We start from the raw sequence: 23569 nt of genomic DNA, 5'->3' as shown, positions 1-23569 counted from the left end.
TTCCTTATGAGGGGCATTCACCAGAGTTATGTGAGCAATAGTACCACACCTCGCCAGCAACCAGCGAGTGCAAGTGCAACATCAATACAGCAATGTAACTGCAACTGTATGTTAACTTATATCACCCTACAATCATGCTACAAATCATAAAATCATACAGCAAACATCCATATAAATCCATAAAGCACGTTATCACAATCATTACATAATAAAAGAATTCTAGGAGGTGGGAATAGGAAGGGAGCCAAGATGCAGTCTGAAGAGGTGGGTCTTTGGTCTGCACTGGAAACTGGCCAGTGATTGTGCTGTTCAGAGCTCTGTGGGAGGTTTGTCCCACCACTGAGGGCCCAGTACAGTACCAGCACAGACAGACATCATGGCTGAGAGAAGTGACTATGCTGGAAGCCAGATGCCCCAGGTCTGGCTGCTATGTAAGGTTTAAAAACGTTGAATGACTGAAGGCATTGCTGGGCTGTTCCCTTTACTCGCCCGTAGGCTAGTAACAATGTTTTAAATTTGATGTGAGTTGTAACAGGCAGCCAATGAAGTGAGATCACTTGGGAGGGTTGTAGACAAGTCGCATAACCAGATTTTTTATTAGCTGCAGTGGCAAAGGCAGAGAGAGCAGTGAGGATAGACCTGCAATAGTCCTGACGATATACATATATATACATATATATATATGGTCTTGTTGTGCCAGCTGTTAGAGAGAACACACACACCTGGGTTGCATGAACTAATTAGCCCAGCTGCTTAAAGGTGTGTTCCTCTCCACAGTTTGGAGCCGAGACCAGGAGCACACACCGAGAGAGCGAGTCTTTGAGTTTTGTTTATCTGTGCACAAAAAGACAAAGAAGGAAACGGTCAACTGAAAAGATGGCCAGCTACGAGCAGCACGCTGAAAATCGGTTGCTCTGTTTTATTTTCCTTCGTCTTTGTTATTTTAGTTTGCTGTTTTCATTTATTGTTTTCGCCCGGAACCCGTGAGGGGGAAGGATGAAGATGTTTGTTTATTTGATTTTGCGTTACGGTAGGTTATCATTTTTCATTATGATTTCTAAATCTCCAATCAGGGAAAAGTTATTGCTTTCAGTTTGTTTGGTCTTTGATGTATAAGTGTTGTTCAGAATGAGATGTATGCTTTCTTTAATGCAGTATGCTTTGGCAATACAAAATGTAGCGTCTTTGTCATGCCAATAAAGCAAATTGAATTTAATTTAATTGAGAGGGAGAAACAGAAGCGGGTTCAGCTGCAGCAGCAGAAAATATATTTAAGTTTTTGAGCTCAAGTTCATGAGCTCAAGCTCTGAAGCTGTGCAGGAGTCTGGACACATTTGCAAGCTGCTGAATATAAAGAAGCAAGCATAGCTCCCGTCTGTCTGCTTTTAGTCATTGTGTGAAAGCGCACACAGAAGCAGTGAACTTAACTGTTTTGTCTACAGAAGATGAACGCTGTAGCGACTCCAACCTACACACACTTGCTCAGATTGATGCTGCACAGAAAAGCACAGCTGCCAGATTTATAAATCTGAATATGACCTCTAGGTGACACTGTTTTCAAACACTCTCTCTGCTTGGGAGGAGGAACAGACAGACTCAGCACTACGGTTTCCATCAGCACATGTTGTTTACCGTGTCATCATGCAAGGAATGCTAATTTGCATTTACATGTTTATTCATAGGGTGAACATTTTATACTCCACAGTCAGCAAGGAGCCCAGGCTGATTCATAATAGAGTGTTATAATTTGCAGTCCTAAAACACAAAAGTGACTTAGCATTTTTGAGCCATGGGTTCCCTCAGCAGATTTCTAATGCATTTTTTCCCATACGAATTTAATTTTCAGCAGAAAATAAGGTTTGTGGTTAACATAAGTCTAAGACAGTTTCAGGTTTTGTTCTACAACATAAATTACACCCATTAATATCTCAACCACGGATTTTGAAGTCATTATGTGCTTTAAAAAAGTTTCTAACAAGTTGCTACATTGAAACTACAACAATGGTTGCATTCCAGCATCCTCCACTGAAGTTTCCATACTAGCCCGCCTGCATGTGACAGCCATTGTAGTTTCAATATAGCAACTCGTTGGCAACTAACTTTTAAAAAGCACATAACAGCTTCGAAATTCACAGTTGAAATATTAATGGGTGCAATTTGTCTTGTAGAACAAAACGTGAAGCGCACTTAGGCTTACGTCAACCATAGACCTTATTTTCACAGAAAACTAAATTTCTATGGGGAAAAAAGCATTGGAAATCTGCTGAGAGAACCCAAGGTGGAAGAAACTTCCAAGTTTGCCTACAAAAAAACGTCATCACTGTAACATACTATATATCCCAATGGTGACTCATTTAATAAATGGTGGCCATAGTAAAATTATGTTATGTCTCAAGATCACAAAATAATTATTTCAGAATGTAATCAAATGCTTATCGTGAAATCCAGAGTTGGGTAGTAATGGATTACATGTAGTCTGGATTATGTAATCAAATTACAAAAGTAACCCTGCTAAAAATGAAAACACATCTTCAAAAAAACTAGCAACATACAGATTAAATTACACTGACATCATGTATACAGCTGAAGGAGACCCCAACGTCTGAAAACAGAGGTTTGGCCCAATAGATGCATAACATTTGGGTCAGCAGCATTCTATTAGGTAGCAGAAGTTGTGGCCAATGCTATTTACAAAAATGCTATATAAAAAATTGATATATAAAAACACATCCTATGCCTCATAATCAACAAATGATGCCAAATGCTAAATAGCTAACATTCAGTTCAAGGCTAAAATTAAAATAGCCTGACCCAGATAGGATGGCTTGTTTGATTATTATTCTTATTATTATAATTACTACTACTATTACTACTAAACAACAACAACAACACAACGACAACAATAAAAACCTCACAAAATATATAGTAGCCCACATTTAGATCTGATTAATAAATTCTTGTTCTGGGGGGTGCAGCATGGACATTGGGGATCAATGGTCTAACACAGTTTGTAAAACCCTGCTCTAAGGGATAGCTTTCATGTAGCTGAGCTGTTTTTAGAGTAACTCGTAGGCTTAGCTTGCCCAACGCTGCAGAACTATAGTCAAAGCGGTTCTTCGTGTTGATCGTTAGTGTTACCATTTGCTAGCAACCTACAAGCCTAAAGTAGTGTTGCAGATATAGATGGCTTTTACTCATTGGCTTCACCAATCGTGTACCCCCCTGAAAATCAGTCTTTCGAAAAACTGATTGTCTTACCTGAACGTGCACAAAGTTACCTCAAATAGTGAAGAAAGACAGCAAAGTCAGAATGCTAATGAAAGTTATTTATCTAAGTTATAGCTACCTTATCTAACATATAGGCGAACTAGATATTATTAGAATTGATTTCAAGCCAACATTACCTTAAATTCGGGGGTTCGCATCTTTCTGCCTTCTGTATTGATTATTCAAGAAGTTGTGTTTTCACTTGCTGGATTCAATCACAGCAAATTCTCTCAGGGTCGTTGCGTTTTTTCCTCCTATTGAAATTAGCTGATGTCTCCATGAGGCGAAAAGGTCAAAAATCCAAGAAACGCGTCAAATGAAGACAGCGCCATCTCTTGTCTGTGTTGAATGTTACAAGTAAATTACAAACCCAATTACACTATTGTTGTTGTTGTTGTTGTTGTTGTTCTCGTTGTTATTATTAATCATAATAATAATAATAATAATAATAATAATACATTATTTAAGCATCTGATATTGTTATTTCTGAAAGGAATGTTTCCTTTGTTTTTACATAAGGCGTTGTTACAAGCCTGCCATTATATTTATTTAAAACCATGAATAACTTGACAGTTGATTCATTTTAATTTTGGTAAATTACATCCTCATTTTAATAAACCATGGTTGGTCCTTTATGCCTCAACAATCACTCATCTTTATTTGTTTTTGCAGTGCTTTCAAAAAAGGTCGCCACACAGCATCTCACATTGGAAATGTAGCCATTTCAAAAAATTTGAACTACCTCGGGAAAAGCTGTAAAATTATTGCTTGACAAATTACATGCAATCAAACTAAATTCCCAGAAAATCACGGGTAGCTGAAAAGAATAGTTCAGTGAGAAAATAGTCCAGCGTGGTTAATTGTGACAGGGTGACTTGGGTCCTTAGATGACCAGCTCTATGAAGGCTTTGAAAATGCCGTCTATTCAAGGATCTGATGCGATGCCTGAATACAATACAAAGTCCTTGAAACCTAAGAGGCCAAAAGAAAGACATTCCTCAGCAGCTTTAGTTCAGGGCTGAACTTCATCCCTCCAAAATCTTGGATGTGGAGTAGAGAGGAAACAAAAAGTTAATTATCAGAAGAATCCTAAATATATGCTATATTCACTAATTTATCAGTTCAGTGTGCTTATGGTGTCTTCACGTTAAACCTTTAAAAATGTTTAAATGCAGTATAGTGCACAAAATAACGGATTTTGACTTCAGGGATAGACCACCTCTAATAGTCATTTTTATGAATATAAAAATACAGAGATAATTACACAATCACTTTTCTAACAACAGTTTTGTGCCGTGTTTCCATTCACTTAGTGTACCTTTGTTTAAGGCCCACACCAATTCACTCTCAAGCAATTTTTCCTTAAGACTAAGAGTTATAAAGCCAGGATTCAATCCTCAAGTCTGTACAAATACATCTGTTGAGCATGAGTTCTGGCACGTCACTCTGGCTTCTACTGTGAAATGATATTAACAGAAACGGGGGAGGGCCAATTATTTGAAAATAAATGCATTTATTTAGCATCTGGCATGTAAGCAACAGTGCTAGATATATTTATTTTGCACATACACAGCACAGGTGCTGTAGGGATAGGCCAATTCCATGCCTTCATTTCTGTTACTGCTTTGTTACAATAACTAAACCCTTTTATTTTCACCATACCCTTTTTTATGATAGGAAAGTTATTTTACTTTGTGTGTGTGTGTGTGTACTAAAAACACTGAAAGATATCAAGCACTGTCCATGTCAAATAACAGGTTGTTTATCAGTCATGACACAGACATAATTTTATAAGTCACTGTTTTGTCCAAAGATTCATATGCATTTTACAAGCCTGTCCATAAAAAAGGAGCCTTACTGTACAATTGTATGTCAATTGTGGCTCATCAGCCATATTGACTGTAGGTCAGTGAAGCTACATTTATGCGGAACTTCTATGCAGGAAAACTATTTTGTTGCAGGAGGAGATGTTGGTGGGACTATAGTGGAGTACTCTTCCCACTGAACCAAACATTTTAGAAAATCCATGGGGACACTACGCTGTAGAAGGTGCAGTCTTTCAGCTGAGATGTTACACTAAGGTCCTGATTTACTGTAGTCATAAGAAGTCCCATGGAATTTTCCCAAAGAGTAGGGGTGCTAACACTGGTTCCCACAGAAAACAACTTTCTACATCTGGCTAACTAATCACCATTTTATTGACTACAAAATCTTTAACATTCTTCACCCACATTGTTTGGGCAGGTTTACATTGCAAAAGAGAAACAAGCTCTCGGGTGAACTAGCAATTTAAGTTTAAAAAGTTAAGCCCATGAATCAACCATTCAAAACAATATACCAGTGTCATAAACACGTACGAATATCTATTCCTAACAATATTAGCAGCTAAATCCTTTGCCTTCCTCTAGTAGCATATAACAGAAATAATTAAAGTAGTATATGGAGCCACTTGCTCTCATATTATTATTCCTAATGGAATTACTATGCATAAGCACTCAACTAAGGCACTCATCCAAAACACTGACCCTAAATTATAAAGCAGATAGTTCCAGTAATAGATGAGAATGTAACCAGCCTTCCTAGCAGTGCTGATTTTCATGTTATTACATCATTTTAATATTGTTGCACCTTACTTGAACATAACCATCCTAAATTGCAAGCAGTCAATCATGATTAAAGAAATTAGACTTAACGTCTCATTAAGTCTCCACAGCGCAATGCCCAGAATGGGGCTCTCCAGTGTTTCAGTTATTGGTGTTTAGTGAAGAAAACAGCCTTCAGCTTCAAAACAGCAATGAAAGGTGAAATCAATAAGATTCTGTGCGGTAGTTATGTTCAGAAATGGAACTGTGTTGCTTAGTAACCAAAAAATCTTATTAGCCTGTTCCTGTTGAAAACTTTGGAAGTGATTAAAAAAAGCTGAAGGTGTAATATGACAAGAGGAAGTCATTCTCAAATTTTCAGATCTTTAGATGTTATAGGCAAGTGTCCATAAGATGGACACATGGCAGAGCAGTAAGCCCTCGCCCAAGGAAAGAGACTGAAGCCACCCTGAGGCTGAACACATACGCAGCACAGAGTAAGGTGCTTTGCTGCTTTGAAATGCATACCGCAAGAAACGTGCACAGAACTTGATTCCCACTTGTGCGAACATAGCATGGAATGCGGCCACCCTGCGAAAAACCAGGGCCACTGCCACAGAAGCCAACCTTGCATATCAAGGAAAGGCACATGAATCTGCCACCTGGGAAGCCAACAGGAGCAGGAGTGGAGCAGGAAAGGGCATCAAGAGAAGAAAATAGTTTCAGCCGTACCAGGTCAAGCATCTAGAAAATTCCCAGGGAGAAACACACACACAATCTGAGTGGGAAAAAATGAAAATGTATTAAAATGCAGAGAGGCAACCAGTGAACTACAGAGGAGTGGAGGAGTGGAAGAATGCTTTTTTCCATTAAAAAGAGACAGGGGGGACACTCCCAAAATGCAACTGAATCATGAGCTGTGGGCAGTGCAGCAAAAAACATTGTTTGAACTGCCATTTCCCCAAAAGGAACAAAGGGAACAAAATCTGAAAAGGTGCAGAACCTGGAAAAGGAGGTCACGGGACTCATCTAAGTCCTATGACAATGTGAATGCTGCTGGTCCATGTAATATACAGGTCCCGGTCCAGGACTATGTGGAGGCCATACAGAAAGACCGCCTAACTGACAGCTACACCTTACAGAGGCCACGCACTGTGAGAACATGACCCACATTCGAAATGAGCACATTTCTCTAAAGAGACTCTGTGAAGGGGCAGACACCCTGACATAACTCTTCTAGCTTCTGTAAGGGCTACAGAAGAGATATCGCAAAAAAGAAAAACTCACCATGATAAGGGTGATAAAATTTCAATGCAACTGTTTTGGTGGAAGCAGTCACATTCAGGACCACGCCACAATACCCAACATGCAGTCTGTGTGCTTCACAAGAAGAATTCAAATAAAAACTGGCCTAATCAGAAAATCCCTGACCTACAAAAAGAAAGGAAACCAAGGTGAAGGAAAAGAAAATAATACTGAAGAGGTTTGGCAAGTAAAACAATGCCATTGCTTGGCTCATTAGATGGTCCATTAGAATTGTTCCTATTGAAGGAATGCCATTCATTTACCCTGCAATCATTGAAAGTCTGTTTAGGGCATCTTAAACTTTTCAATGTGCTTTCAATGTGCAGTGCAATCCCACTTATTCAATTGCTCTCCATAGGAGACATTATGGGATGTCTACGTCAATACATTTTCATTACTACTGCTGAAATAGTAATGTCTGCACAATGGTAATGAAGCATGATTCTTAAAAATTAATGAAATACTTGCAATTACAGAGCCAACTTTTCAAATTAGAGCTTTACTTTAATTTCCCTTATCCTAATACAATTTAGGTCATCAGGCACATTTTACAATAAAACGGTCCCATTGATTTGAAAAGAAAACTCAAATGGAAAGACTGCGATTTTTATTAAGGTGAACATTCAAAGGAATGCGGGGGAATAACAGTAGGCTGAACGCTGAAAATGTTGGTGAAAAGAAAATGAGATGTGCTTTCTATTGAAAGAAATTCAAAAATAATTTTTGAGAGAGGGGCCAGAGACTAGATATAAGGATTTTGACATAGGAAAGGCCACTGTGTCTGACAAAACTGTCAGTGCTTCAAGTGCCAAGCTCTAAAGGGGAGGCTAAGCTGTGCATTCCTGGGATGTTGGCATTGTCCTTCATTAAACTGAAGGATTTTTTTTTAATTATAGGAAAAAAAATAGTAAAATGTTTTATTGTATTTAATGACGTATGCATTCAATTTCCAATCTGTCAGTGGACTCTTAAAGACGAGTGCAGGCACATGCAAGAAGATTCTTTGTAAATATTTCTTATACTGAAATCTGAATGAATAGCTGGGGGTTCTATTTTATATTATGTGTATTTAATTACAAAATGCTCAATAAAGTTGGGGTTGTGTTGATATAAGCTGATAATAGTTTAAAATAAACTTTCATAAAGTTGGCATTGGCTAAGAATATGGCTGATATGATGACGTAACACACATGTATCAGAGAGAAGAGGTAATGGATTTGCCACGGATGCAGTCAATTAAGTGATAATGTATCATTTTACCAGCCAAAGCTATAGCTATATAGATTTAGTTGCTCTCTGTCTTAACTCCTGCTCACGTCTTAATAAAGCAAGCTGAAATATTTTATGTAAGATTTTTCTTTTGTAAGTTGATGTCCGTGCTCACCTACATTGTCCATGAATTCTGACAATTTAGGCATTAAAATGTTATACAGCCAGTCAAACACCGGTTATAAATTCTGGCCCAGAATTTCCTTATGCTTTCCATATATTCTCTATGTATTTAGTCATGGTTATAAAGATGTGGATCTCATCTATGAATATTTTATTTTGTAATTTCAGAGAATTTTGTTTTACTTGTATCCATGAGTTTGAAGTTTCCCTGATGGAAATTATTCCAGATTGAAAATATGTCCTTTGCAATGAATAAACATTTTTGGAGCTTTCAGGCAGCGTACCACAATGTTGTCTGTTTACATGCTTTTTCCTCCACCCAAAACTCCGCAGAAACTACATTTCCATTTGAATGTCACAACAAATTTGCCTTGGAGTGCAAAAAAAAAAAGATTCTAGTTGTGCATAAAAAGCCAAACAAGACAGGTGTTTCCAAATCAGTTTATTGGGGAAAAGTGGAAGCACAGTGTCAGAGAGCCTCTCGTCTTACGGTTAATGAGAACTGGATAATCACTTGTATATGAAAGTGCTGCAACTTTTTAAATTAAACTAAGACGAGGGGAAAGTTGTATGCAAATTACAGCTGTTTCCATTAACCCTGGTGCACGTTTAGACCAGCTTGCTTTCTCCCAATCTGTCAACTCAGTAAAAAAAAAAAAAACAGGTCTAGTATTTCATTCTCCACTAACTTTCATTTGCATGCACAATATCTGCCTACTTTTTCCAAGTTTCACAAAACTGTGGAACTTTCTAAAGTTACACAAATTCATCTGAATTGAAAAGTAGTGACTGATATTGGATGTACACGTTTCATTATCTTACAGTCCTATTTTTTTTTCATTTCACTTTAATTTGGTGGCCTTCCATGAAAATATTACCTGCCAATGTATTACTATCCCTTTACATAGATTGATATTCTTAAGTGTCTCTGAATTATAATCTGCAGATATGTGCAGGAGTTACAGTGATCATTAATGCATTAAGTTAATTATAACTCCTGTATGTAGCTGGTGATTGGCTGTTACATTTCTACCACTCACCCTATCCCTCCCCTGCTGCTTCATCACATTTGCCCATTTAGCCCATTTTTCAAATTTTACCCACACCAAAAAAACTTGTACCTGCAAGCAGAGAGCTTTGGAACCATTTTCACTGGACTTAAATGCAGCTGTTAGCAGAGCGGTTTCAGTAATAAGCCTTGCCTTTGGTGCACATGTGCAAAAAGCAGACTTCTTCTGATTGTAGTGACATGCTGGTTATGTGCAGGAGTGGAAGAGGGGTTGCAGATATTTGTAGGGTGATAGCGTTTCAAAAAATAGCTGTGTGCTGAAAATATATGCCAGGATAAATTATGGTCTGCTCTGCAACACATTGCTACAAATGTAATCCCTCAACACCAAACCAAATGATTTGCCCAAAATGTGGAAAACCTTGTCAATGGCTCCTGAGGGCACACTGTGTCTCCACTGAAGAAAGACAGCCTGTGGGCTGCGCAAGGAAGAGCAGTGCTGCCGGCTAAGTGACATAGTCCAGCCTCATTCACTTACATAACGCTCCCAATAAAGTACGCAAACATTTTCCCTTTTTGCCTGAAACTTGCTGGATAACATACAGCACATTTTGATGGACTGTTCAGCTGTGAAACCGTTAGTCTCCCGGAGTAAGGCACTCGCTTTGGCACCAGTAGGACATTGTTTGGTTCACTCACTTGATGCGTAGCTAAAATAAATAGGAGACGGTTGTTTTGTCGATGTGGTAGCGAGCACAGCAAGGTCCCTGCTACTGGGCCCTGCGCCCCAGGCAGATTTCACCATCTACAGCAGACAGCATACAGGCATCAGCCTTGATTCTCCCCGCTGGTATTCTCTCAGCTGCAGTTCCAGGGTGCTTGTCCCCGTGTACCCACATCCTGCTCATCCAACCCCGCTGTAGCAGGCAATTAAAACAGAATCTGATCCCTCCTGATCATGCTGAATCTTGTTCCCGTGCCCAGAAGGTTCTCATCGCTCACCTTCATTATCCTCAGTCCCGCTGCAGGTGCAGCCAGGGTCTGTGAGGTCATGTCAATGCATCGCCAGGTTGGAGTTGTCCTAGGATTTGTCCTGTCCAGGGTTCTCAGCAGAGGTTCTGAGAGCTTCAGTGGTTCATGTCTAATGGGAACTGAACCTTGAACCTTGCTCCAGCAGCCCTATTAGGGCCCCCCTTGACACTTGTGTCCCACGTACCAGTTATTTTTTATTTGGTCCAAAACCTCCATAGTGCTGTCTGACTAAGGATCTCTCTAAGCCCTGAAAAAGCAGCAGTGGACTAGAGTTGTGCCAATGAAAATCAAGGAAGCCATTATGAGGCTGAGAAATATGAAGAAAAAAAACAGTCAGAGACTTAGAACAAACATTAGGCTTACCAAAATCAACTGTTTGGAATATCATACAGAAGAAAGGGAGCACTGGTGAGCTCAGTAATTGCAAAGGGCCTGATAGGCCAAGGAAGACCTCTAGACTCCTCCAGGAGGGCCAGTTTTTTCCTTGGACTGTTGTTGAATCAGCTTGCCTTATTTTCTACCTCATGGGATTTAGCTTAAAGAATCTGACTCGCTCTGCTGCCAGCCATGGGCTCTGGCTGTGTCCAAGTATTCTTCTCAATCTTTGTGGAATCCGGCTTAACGTAAGGGTGAGAGCAGGAAATTCAGAAGAAGCACTTTGCTAAACTGTCATGGTGGAAGAACGAGCTACACTTTGAGCTGAATGGCAGAAAGACACCAGTGGTTCTAACGATAAAGGATTCAACCAGTTAGGCATTACATTGCTAGAAATAAATGCAAAACCAGATGAACATCTATTTAGAATAGAGTGGTGGCCATGAAGCAAAACACTGGAAACTGGTTAAAACCTGATCATTGAAAAATGGAGGGAACTTGTAAATGCAGTATCCGTAATGGAGAATTTGACATATTGAATAATAAATCAGGATTCAGAGTTTAACAAAATAAAGAACAATGGCAAAAAAGATTATAAATTGATATATAAATGTGATATAAATATACACATATAAATAATACATAAATACAACTCAAATAATTACTCAAATAACATTCATTGTTAAGTTAAAATACATTTCAACACATTAATCCAACATTTTCTAGTCAGTGTATCCAACGCAACATTTTAAGACAGATAAAGACTAATTTTTTCACAATTTGTCATAACCTTTGACTTGCAAATAAATGCAGGTGTTACATTTGTTACCTTCACACTCGCAGCCAGGCAAGTTAATGCTGTTGATGATTGTTTCACTTGCCAAAACTAACACTTGCATTTATTTGTCAATGCCCTAGTCTCTTAAGGGCAGATGCAATTTAATCAAACCAAAACAAGCCTTCCCAGATGAATATGGCACCATATCTCAACAAATAATGTTTTCTCGCTTTAACAGACACAGCTGCAAATTCTTACAACTTCTGGCCAATGAAAATTCACTTTCATGAGTGATTGACACCATGGGTCGTAACTAATTGCTCAGGCAGCAGTAATTATCGCTGTGCTTTTGTTCTAGGAGTGTCAGTTTGCCTTACTTTTCTCTTATGCAAAATCCAACTGAGTGTTTACAGGGCAGGACTAATCATAAATCCATATGGTAGTCCTCTGGGCTTCCAAGCAGCCAGATCTAGCCTGTGCCCCGCAAAACTTTATCAAAATCCGGTTTACAAATTGATGCTTGTAGATTTGAAAATGCCAGTCTATTTCTGTCTTTTGGTTGTGGTCTAACACAAATTGCATGTTGCGTAAAATTAATTATTTGCATTATTGCAGTGAATCAGGTCAATATTGTTGCTGCCTTCAGTAATATAATTTTTCTCTTTGTAACCCTTTCACTGTATCATAATATTGAGTTGTGCAGGTGAGCTTTTTCTAAGTATTCGATGATGGCGTGGTTTTAATTAAAGGTTTGAGTGAGACCTTGAAGATACAGGCATAAGCACCAGTCACAGGCCATTCAAGTCACATGATCAGGAATTTTTCCTGACCAGCCCTATTTATGTGTAATCTCCATTAGTTTGTTGAGTACTCCTGGAGATATGCCATTGGAGCTAGTATTTCACAATCCCTAATCTCAACATTTCAGTGGATTATCAGAGAAAACTGGATTTTCAGAACTGTAGACATATTTGTAGCCCCTCCTCAGGTGAATTTAACTGACTACCACATGATAATGTTTGCTATTGGGAGAATATTTATCAGTGCAGTTGGGCCACAGGTTCTAGTTGCTAAATTGTATTGCTAGGTAATAATGTAATGTTGCTAAGTAATATTATTTGCATGAAAGACACACATGTACAGTATGTTACACACATTCAAACATTTGCATTCATGTATCTTGCAAAAAAGTGTAATTCACTTCTGCCATACTCTGATAGAAAATACCAAAACACTTGAAAATGTAATCTGTAATCTTGTAATAATGTAGCTAAGCAGCTGCATAGCACAGTTAACATGAGGCAAATTGGTTTTGGAACAGAGTATTGAGGCTTCGGGCTGTTGCAGTCAGTAGCTGCTCTAATTTTACAGCTGCCCAGCTGGCTAAATTACTCAAGGGAAGGCAACAGAGGAAAGGCCACAATTAATTGGCAGTTTGGTTGCTGGGCAACATGCACAGTCATATTCTACTAATGTTCCTACAGTAACTTGGGGAGGTATTGAATGTATTCTTAGAAAAATATATTTAAAACCATTGATTTTTTTCAGTAAATGAATGTGAAGCAACTCGTGTTATAAGGTGACCATTCACGGTGTGCATAGGCCCAAAGCTGTCGTAAATAGAACCAGCGCCATCAAAGAATTAAGTAATGGGGACAGTTAACAACATGTTTTAACATGTTTCACATGAAAGCTAATAACAGTTATGGCTGTGAGTACTCCAGGATCAATAAAGCAGATTACAGCAGCATCATAAAAAGTATTAAATTGTTTCTCTTTGGCTAATGTGATACTGCTCTGTTGGAGCAGACTCCAGAATTGCATGGTAACTAATAAATCTGAGCTATGCTGTGTGAACACACCCTCAGAAATGCCCTTGTATGAGGCAACACCAAATACAGCCCAAATGAGTGACTGACAGCCAGTGATCTTCATTCCGGGCCCTGGTGAGCCACAGGTGGCCCAGCGGTCTGCTGTTTTTTGTTTTCACCTTAATAACAGCAACCAACTCGAAGCAAAGAAACATGGTGAGGGGAGTTAACTGTGTAATCGACTTTTTTAATTAATCAATTAAGTGCCAAGTAACAACAAAAACCAGCAGGGCCAGGAATGAAGGTCACTGGACTACGCAATCATTAAAAATATATGATTGATAGAAATATTTGAATGGCGAAAGGTCACATTTACATCCACCTTTAATGGATTTAAATTAGCGCCCTGTTATCGTCCTCATGAACAGCTTTTCCTTTCAACCCCCCCGGCTGTTGTGCCGCTGTTGGTCAGGACAGCGTGCGCCCTGCGTGCCTGTCAGGCCAGAGGAGGCGTGGGTGTGGCGTGGTCACCCGCCAGGCGTTCAGGATTGCAGACTGCGGAGGCTGTCGCTGCACACAGACTCCCAGAGGCCCTTTCTGTCGACTTTTTAAGAGAGGAATAAATTGTTGGGGGAGTTCCAGATGATTTTAGTGAACACATCCAGTCTGAAGCAACAGCAACATGATGCAATGCAATGGTAACAGAATCTGTCAGTCAGTTTTCCCTACATGTAAAGTCAATTTAGAGAAGCAGAGGGGTCCCTAGGGATAGCAACAAGGCCTGAAGGTACTTCAATCAGTTTAATGGCTGTATAAACAGATACATGCATGGCACATAAATGGATATGTGGGTAATCAGTACAAAAAAACACATCCTGCGCAAACATTACCTTCCCTGATATCATCCGTGTCCTACTATTCTATCTGCCTATACAGACCAGCATCAAAATACATCCAGCAAAAGATATGACTCTTTTGTGTAATGAATAATAATGGCTGTGGAAGTTTCTTTACATTTTTGGTGTACTACTCACGCAAAACGGAACTGTTCCAGCTGCATTTATTTCGTACCAATGTGAACAAAATGTGGAGAAACTTTTGAATGAGAGTGCAAATGCATACATGTTAAGAGTTACACCGTATGTTAATAGGGTGGCATCTTTTTGGCTGTCATCTCAGATTTCTGTATTTGAACCCATTAGCGAGTGTACATCCATAACATCATGTCACATGACCCGCCAGAAGAGGTCAATTCCTTTCTTTCTACTTTGTGTTAAGTTTATGTTGAGCTCTCTGTCGGTCGGCTCTAATCCCTGTCTCTGATTTCCGTCTCTTTTGTGTGTCCAGGTCAGAAACCACACCAGTGCAACATCTGCTGGCGATCTTTTTCCCTGAAGGATTATCTAATAAAACACATGGTGACGCACACGGGGGTGCGTGCCTACCAGTGCAGCATCTGCAACAAGCGCTTCACCCAGAAGAGCTCCCTAAACGTCCACATGCGCCTGCACCACAAAGAGAAGTCTTACGAGTGCTACGTCTGCAAGAAGAAGTTCTCCCACGAGACTCTGCTGGGGAGGCACATGGCCCTGCACAATGCAGAGAGTGGCGGGGGGGGCCCAGGAGGGGCCGCCGCCATCAAGGCTGGGGGGCCCGTCCCAGTCCCCGTGGTGGTGGGAGCCCCTGAGGCCGGTCCCGGAGACGGGACAGGTATAGGTATGGAAATTGCAGAGGCTCCTATTACTGGCTGCTAAGAGTGGATCACTGAGGTGTTCTTTGTTCGCCCAATCAAATTCAACCAAATTGAGCATTTCAGTGACCATCTGCACATGCATGCCTCAGATTGTAGGAAAGACCTCTTCAGAAGAGCAGAAATGAATAAATAAGTAAAAAAGAGCACGAAGAGGTACACATATAGACACTGACACATTAGGTTTTCCAGAATTTTCTTTTGAGTGTTCTTAAAGAAGCAAATTGATGGTGGCCTTAAGGCTATGTAGTCTGTAATTGGTCCACAGGTTGGACCCTGATTACTGGCCTCTAACTATATGTTTTCCTTTATTGCTGATTCATATGTCAAGCATGACATAAAGGGCCACTATCTCCTGAAATCTAACAGGCACATAAACACACACATGCTTGCGCTCACACTCATGCGCACTTACAAGCATGCACACACACATATGCACTCACAAACACGCACAATCACTCACACACATGTACTCAAAAACACACACACACATACACATACAAACAAACACGCACACAGATGTCCACACACACACAAGCGCATGCATAGAAACACAAACAAGCACATACTCATGGACACAATATAAACTCACACAAAAACACACTAAAAGACACATACAGAGGCTTTTGTTCAAATAAGGATCATAACAAAATAAACAGTTGAAATACTATAAACACATTTATTTAGAAGCAGTTGTTTACTTAGGATACCCTAGCACTCTAAAAAAAAAAAATAAGTAATCAACTGTTTCTGTACAGATAGTTAATCTACAAAAATGTACAGTTCTCTTATAGACCGTGACGGACGCCATAGAAGTCCAAGCTGTGGTATATAGTGGTACAATATATGAGCCTTCTTTGTGAAAATAAAAAAGTACCTGGTCTGTACTTTTGACTTTAATCTAAAGATAATGTTGGTCAAAAGTTTACTTTTTATACACTGAGTAAGAAAAGGAGAGTTATCAGTACTCTGGGTTATTATTTATTGTAGTATTATGTTATTGATGAGTACAAATGAAGCTGTTGTTAGATGCAAGCAAATGTTCAAAATTGTATTGTATTAAATGTTACTTTTTTTGTCATGCATTTCGATGGTTTAGGTGAAATTCACAATGTGGAAAGTTATTTCAAACAAATGCTTACACTGCCAATATTTACTTGGACTAAAACTATTCAACCCCTCCAATTTAAAAGATTTAAGCATAATTTATTACACATAAAGTTCCTTTTTTGGAACAGTGTTTTGCACTAAAGATAGTTTTAAGTCGTGGCATCATTTGACTTTGACGTTTGACTGTTTTGTTCTTGATGTTATTTTGAATTCTGCAGCAGACATATCGGCAGTGGATTCCAACCAGAGATATCTTCTTAAATAATTATTCTTTCACTGTTTATTCTGGATTGGACCAGATCAAGTATTGTAATGTTTTTGGTTTTTTTTTTTGTTCAATTTTAAGAAAAAGAAAAAAAAAAACTCTAGTGGTTTTGTCCCGTGGTACCTCTGTTTCCTGTCAGCAAAAATATGACTCATTTCTATGTGTAGGTGGTTCAGACTAAAATGTGTGCTTCTGCTGCGTTAGCCTCACCTAGTGGACCAAACTGGATTCAGTTTCCCCAGCATTAGATACTGCCCTGATAATAAGGCAAAAAAAAGCCCATGCTTATTTTTACACAACAATTATGGTACAGGTATTGTCTTACATTCCCGACTCATATTATACATAGATAGTGTGAAAGATAATTGAAAATTCAATAGTCCGCACTATTCAAACCATTTTTTTAATGCTTCCTACAAAATAATTGCTCTGATGAAGATAAGAGTAAAACAGCCCCTTAGTCATTAAACAAGATGTCTCATTGAATTAATTTGCACTATTGTTTAACGCCAATTTAAGCGGTTCTAAATAATTTCTAAAAAGTTTGTCACTTCATCATACCCCAAGAGGCAGAGACAATCCGACCTGAAGAGACAGGAGTATTGTACCCTGACGTCAGGATTATTTCCTTTCATGTTTTTTATGTGATTTGCGTTCACAGGGTTTGCTTCTCAGCTACGCCAAGTATAATGGAGCTCCTGTTGTGACATTACCGGTGCTCAGCGTAACACGCGTGTCTTTTGTACAGAGGCTTTGCCACTGGAAGTTAACAGCTGACTGAAACATTCATGTGTTCATTGCACTGAAATTTTATTTTAAGTTATCTTAAGAAATAACAGCACTGAAATCAATTCAGGGTAGCTAAGCATTCAAAAACGCTGACCTGCAAAAATAATAATATTTTACTATAAAGAAGGCATCAGTGGGGATGACAGAAACATCTCCTAAAATTAATGTTTTGTAATCATTGCTTAAATTTTCTCTTTTGTGCTTTTTTTGGATGCGAAGCAGGCGTTCCTTGAACACTTATTGTAGGCAGTGTGATTGGCAGATTTTGTGTCATGTCCAGAGATGGCTTTAAAATGATTGCAGATTGAAATATTTGTCATTGGCAACACAGCCCTGAATTTACAGTGGCCACTTAATGAAATATCTTCAGTTTCTGAAGCTGGTAGCATTTCTAATTCACAAGAAAAGAGAATTCATCAAATATTTTATTGGAAGCTTGAATTAATGTATATTGCTTTTCTTGGGTGCTACATCATTCTGATATATTTTTGGCATTGATGGCATTGTTTATGTGCATATAGATATCACACATATTTGAGTAATATAATGAGGAAGGCTTGGTGGAGAATCAGACCCAGAATATTAATAATGCATGTAAGATACCTGTCTCACTGCTAAATATTTTTAAATAATTTTTTTAAATTTTAATTGTAGCAATTTTTTTAGTGTTCATATTGTCTCTGCCTACCTGGGCCAACATATTGTTAGATAAAAATAAGTTTTAATTTGTTCCATGCACCGAAATAAAAACTTCAGGCGATCACACTTCAGTGCCTTATCAAGTAGACTTCTCCTTATATACTTATATTTCCAGTTCCTGTAGCTACACACACATACACAGAAAAAAAAATTCACAAGCATTTTACCAGGTAGTTTAACAGATCATTTGATTAAAACGTATTGGCCTACATAGACATCTGTATCTGAGCATTTGTGTGCAAAGATGAGGTTAGTCAGTTCAGGAAACAGGGTGTGCCTCATATAAGTGATATTTTAAGTCCCTTTTCACAAATCATCTCTGTTGTTCCAGATCATTAATATAGGAAATCAATACCTTGAATTCAGAGATTTGGTCCACCTTAATTCACCTTTCCATATTGAATCAGCCCTCAATCTGCTTGTGTGATTCTTTTGTACTAAAGTAATGGAATTCGTACAATTTTTTGGTGTATTCTTAATTTCTTTTGAGCTGAAGAAGATAGCAGTGCTTTCTTGCATACTTGTTGCACTGTTTAAACCATAAGTGCACTATTGTTACCAGAGTTGTTATAGTTTTAGAGAACAAATTTCAAATATTGAATAAGGTTTAGAATTCACATTGTCTTGAAGAATCTTTGTAATTAAGTATTGAAATATTTCTTAGCATTTGCTCAATCGTGCTACAGTATGTATTTAATTGTGCAGTGTTTGTGCAAGCATTCATCAGTTGAGCAGGTATTGGTGCTCTGACACTTTTGAGCCAAACAGAGTTTCTATTAACCACAATTCTAGGGAGTCTTCAGTTAGGAGATCTATCAGGATGAAACTGCTATGCCTTGCTTACTCATGACAGAGATTTTTATTTCTTTTTTGCACAATTATAAATAAAACACAAAACTGCATGCAGGTAGAATTGCTGACAACTAGTGCCTTTCTGTGAAATCAAAAGTCTAGTTATGGTAGTTTTTTTCCAGATTTATACATATGTATGTGATACTTAACTGAGCACATTCTACTGGTTGGAATGTCCATGCTATTCAGCCCCCCACCCCCAGAAAAAGAAAAAAAAAGTATCAGCGTCATTCTCTGCTCTTCAAAGACTCCCAGTTCAAGGCTGACTACAGAAATGAAAAATTAATAAATTAATTTCCCTAGCTGAACCAGTCTTTACAACAGCTCAAGTAATACCAATTGGGCAGAAAAGACAGAATTGCTTAATTCACTGTTTATTCCACTAATACAATACATTACAAATGTGCCTTCTGGAACTAAAGCGCAACAAGCTGTCCTGGTTTTTTTTATTTTTATTTTTTTTTTTTTTTTAAATGATGAACTTGGCCCAAATCTATGTTTATGTACAAGCCTTTAAACTACTCTCCAGAATAACACAAACAAAAAGAGGAAGAAGAGAAAAGGATAAAAAAGCCTATTACTTTTTATTGGATTATTTCCTGTCTTTTAACTCCTTGAGTTTTTAAATGTTGTGTTCACAAACCTGTAGTTTGTGCATAATTGTTTGTTGTAGGGGGGGAAATGACAAAGCAATTAGCATTCCTGACCATACACTGGCATGTTCGTTTAAGCAGCAGTACACTGTACATTGTTGCTACGGTGCGTGGAGGGAGTTTTTTAAGGGGAAGCAGCATGCTCTGAGTTATATTTTAAAAACATGCTGGTTTAAAAAACATCATTCCAACCATTGATCATGACTGGTATGGCTGACCCCTTTCATCTTGGCATCTATTTCTAATAACTATCTATAGAGTCATATTACTAAGCACATAATTAAAGAACTAGCAAGGAGGCACAGAAAATCTGACTGGCAAGCTAGCTAGCTAAGTGGGCACTGATGATAACAATAAATAGATGTCATTAGTCTAGCAATCTAGTAATGTAGGCCTTTCTTGTTCATGAGTGTCTACTGGGTTGTGGATGCAGTAGTCTTGTAGTATTAAGTGTGTACATTTGTCATCTTCATCAAGTACCCAAAGACAACAGCACACATCTATGAGCCCAGAGTGTGTGGTTATGGTCCTCTTATCACTTTGTCTTTTGACTTTGCATTCATTTCCAAACAGCATAGGGATTTAGGCTGGGCCAGCTTTGCAATGCATCAACAAATACTTTTTAAATGGGAAAGCTGTAGCTAGCTAAACACAACATGCTGTTCTAATTATCCTTTATTTCTTTACTTTTTAAGCAAAACCCTAAATATAAAGGCTGTTAGCTAGTTACAGTTAACTGGAAAAGTATCATAAGCTAGCTAAGTAGCAAGCTATTAACTGAAATGTCGGTTTCAAGAACGAAACTGTTACATTTGGGTAACTGTAACGCCAGAGCATTCATGATTAAATATGACATTGTGCAGACGAAACACTAGTGTTCCTTCCTTGAGATCCCAGCAGTGTCTGGCATTTTTTTTCAGTCATGCAGGCAATTCAGCAGTTTCTCTTGACCTTTGACCCCTCTCCGTAGCAACTCATTCTAACGTGTGGTCAAGGTAGCTAGATGTACCAAATGATAACATTGCTATTCAAACTATACTCTTTTTTAGACACTAATTGCCATGGTAATTCTGATGTGCAAATCTTCTGTGCTGAGCAACCCTGCTCACTCCCAAGGGTGCATACTTTATGTTTTTAGCTTTTAACACTGATGATCACAGTCATCACATTAAGTGGAACTGACCAATGTTGCAGCTAGCAGTCCATGAAGCCAAAGCTTTGGATACCACAAAGCACTTGTCATTGTCAATTATGCATCAACTATCAAAACAAGTCACTCCATTTCAGTTAACCAACTCAGTAGCCATTTTCACCACTATTTACAAAATTTACAATCACAGAAAGGCTGAGGTAAAGCTGTTGGTCATTAATGGTTGAATACTTTATGGACTGTTGTTATTGATGTAAATCGTCATGTAGGAATGTGGGAACACTGTTGGATAGAAACATTAAGCTTTAGTGAAAAAGCATTACCCTATCTAAGAACACTTTGCTGTACATAATCTTTGGATTTCTTTGTTAAAATGCCTTAGCTTGCATCTAGCTGTATGATTTCTCCTGTGTATTAAAAAATAATAATTGAAAAAATTACTTGAAGGATTTTCCAGAGGTGGACTTGCTGGACATTCAGATGAATGCACTGTATTTGAGAGCAGCTTGGTCCCCACTGCATGTCACTGAAATATAATAAACATTCCAAATGACCAAGGACAAAACTTAAGGTTCTTAAGGTCCTTGCAAAATGCCTAACAAAATATCACCAGGAAATAATTCCAGCAGCCCCACTTGGGGAACATATTGGGGACAAATTATTTTTTATTTTTTTTCTAAATAGACACTTTAATTTAAACTGCTATTATTGCACCAAATACAATTTACACAAAGTGAAGACAGACTGTGGCATGTAAAGAAGGAGAAAGGGAAGCTCCCGATGCACTGTAACAGATGAAGAAGCCTGGTAGCGTGACCCTTTCAGATCTGCATTTCTACTACTGAGTAAGCCAATTGTGTGTAATTAATCATTACACAAATATCTTCTCTAATTGATGTAATGTATTGAGATACTATTAAATAATATATGTTTTCACCTGGCCATTTCTGTCAGCCTATGTTTTATTAAACACTTCTACCCAATTTTGGTGGTTTTATCATCTTTGACGTTTGCTTGGCAAGTTCATTTTTTTATATATTCAAAAAGTACAAGTCAAATAATACATTTTAAAAGTATTTTATTTGGCATATTTTTTGGGCTATCCTGACCTCTATTTTATGAGCACAACAGATTTCAGGGTGGGATCTCCCTTAGATTTAGAGATGTTGCACTTTTGATGATGATGATGATGATGATGATGGAGGGTGGCGATGAGATGGCCAATCAAAACAATGCAACAATTACACAAGGTATTTTTTAAACGATATATTTATCCATTAGAAATGAAAAATCAAAGCTTAATACAAATGTGAGTGCTTTAAAAAAGCTTTAATTTGAAACCATTTGTGGTTCAAATGATAGACCTGCAAAAAGGCAAATGTAGCTGAAGATAACTGCTTCAGTAAATCACATTTTTAAAATGACCACAATTGTCATTGCTACCTCAGCTGTAGAAATGCATGTGGCAGCTTTCGAAAACATCTCAAAGGGTCATGCCATAATAGGTCTGTTTTCACCAAGAGCACACAGTCCAACTGAATTGGGTCCAAGGCAATACACTAAAACACTAAGACTAGTATTTGCACACTAGTGTGTTATCTGTGAATTTGATTGTTTCACCTTTGTGTACTTTGTTCTCCTTTTCTGAAAAAAAGCAATTTCTTATTCACCTGCTTGCACTATGGTTTTCTATTTATTCTGTGTCAACTGTGCCCAACACAATGTTATTGTGCTTATGTATGTATGTGATGCCAATAAAGCTTCTTTTGATTTCATTCGATTGAGCAATATTGTTTATGTGTGTGTTGTGCTATGCTTTTTTAAAAATATTTTGGGCTACTGATGCTGACTGTATTGAGGTGAATTCAACAGGTATAACTTTTTTTTTTAATTTATTATTATTATTATTTTTATTTTTTTACATTGGACCCATATTGTTATTGGATGACCGTTCACATAAAATGGTTTGCCTTGTTACCTCGCCTTGGTGTTTTGGCACATCTGGTGGCATTAAAGACCAAGGAATATAACTGAGAAATGACAGATTTTTTCACGCAACTTTCTTTCTATTCTTTCTCTGGATTTCACAAAAATAAATTGTGTTTTAAATATAACATTGATCTTTAAACTGCAAAAACAATAGGCATCACAAGGCTTAGCCAGCATGCAATCTCCCCAGAAAATTACATTTTCTAAAAATTTGACACTGCCAGCCATACAACATGACTGTTCTTAACCTTTCTATTGTGTTAGAAATTGGCACACACCTTTTGTCAGATTTGACCTGGCAGGTTTTAACATTAACATTAACTGATGGGAGTGGTCTCTTCCAGGATGACAATACCCCCATACACAGGGCAGGAGGGGTCACTGAATGGTTTGATGAGTATGAAAATGATGTGAATCACACGCTCTGGTCTTCGCAGTCATCAGATCTCAACCCAATTGAACATTTATGGGAGATTTTTAGACCGCTTTCCACTACCATCATCAAAACACCACGAGGGAATATCTTTTGGAAGAATCCAAAGTAGATTCTACCCTCCAGTAGAGTTCCAGTATCTATCTAGAATTTATGCCTATGCCAATCCATGGTGGCACGTGGTGGCCCAAAACCTTACTAAGACACTTTATGTTAGTTTTTCCTTTAATTTGTCACCCATCTGTATGTTATCTGACTATAACACACTAGTCTTCGACAATCTAGACAAAGCTCAAAAATTGTTTGGGATTTTCTATAACTACATTAT

The 23569-nt window shown here is 38.2% G+C and overlaps 2 protein-coding genes across 6 annotated transcripts in view; one reads left to right on the top strand and one right to left on the bottom strand.

The window, feature by feature from the left end:
* gap43 (growth associated protein 43) overlaps positions 1 to 3553 on the bottom strand; it is a 124242-nt gene extending 120689 nt beyond the window's left edge. The window contains exon 1 of the mRNA XM_064302059.1: positions 3405 to 3553. Coding sequence (XP_064158129.1) covers positions 3405 to 3425 — 21 coding nt within the window. The 5' untranslated portion in view covers positions 3426 to 3553. The remainder of the gene's footprint in view (positions 1 to 3404) is intronic.
* Positions 1 to 22594, top strand: part of LOC135235957 (zinc finger and BTB domain-containing protein 20-like) — a 76838-nt gene extending 54244 nt beyond the window's left edge. For 4 of the 5 annotated variants that reach the window (XM_064302052.1, XM_064302051.1, XM_064302049.1 and 1 more), the window contains one exon: positions 14899 to 22594. In XM_064302052.1, the coding sequence (XP_064158122.1) occupies positions 14899 to 15305 (407 nt within the window). In that variant the 3' untranslated portion in view covers positions 15306 to 22594. Of the gene's footprint in view, positions 1 to 777; positions 3410 to 14898 lie in introns of those variants that run through there. The other variant, XM_064302053.1, reaches the window with a different exon arrangement.
* The last annotated feature ends 975 nt before the right edge of the window (positions 22595 to 23569 follow it).

This window comes from Anguilla rostrata, chromosome 12 (assembly GCF_018555375.3).
Source record: "Anguilla rostrata isolate EN2019 chromosome 12, ASM1855537v3, whole genome shotgun sequence".
Taxonomy (NCBI): domain Eukaryota; kingdom Metazoa; phylum Chordata; class Actinopteri; order Anguilliformes; family Anguillidae; genus Anguilla; species Anguilla rostrata.
Note: the sequence above shows the minus strand (reverse complement) of the source record. Positions and strands in the feature narration are given on the sequence as shown.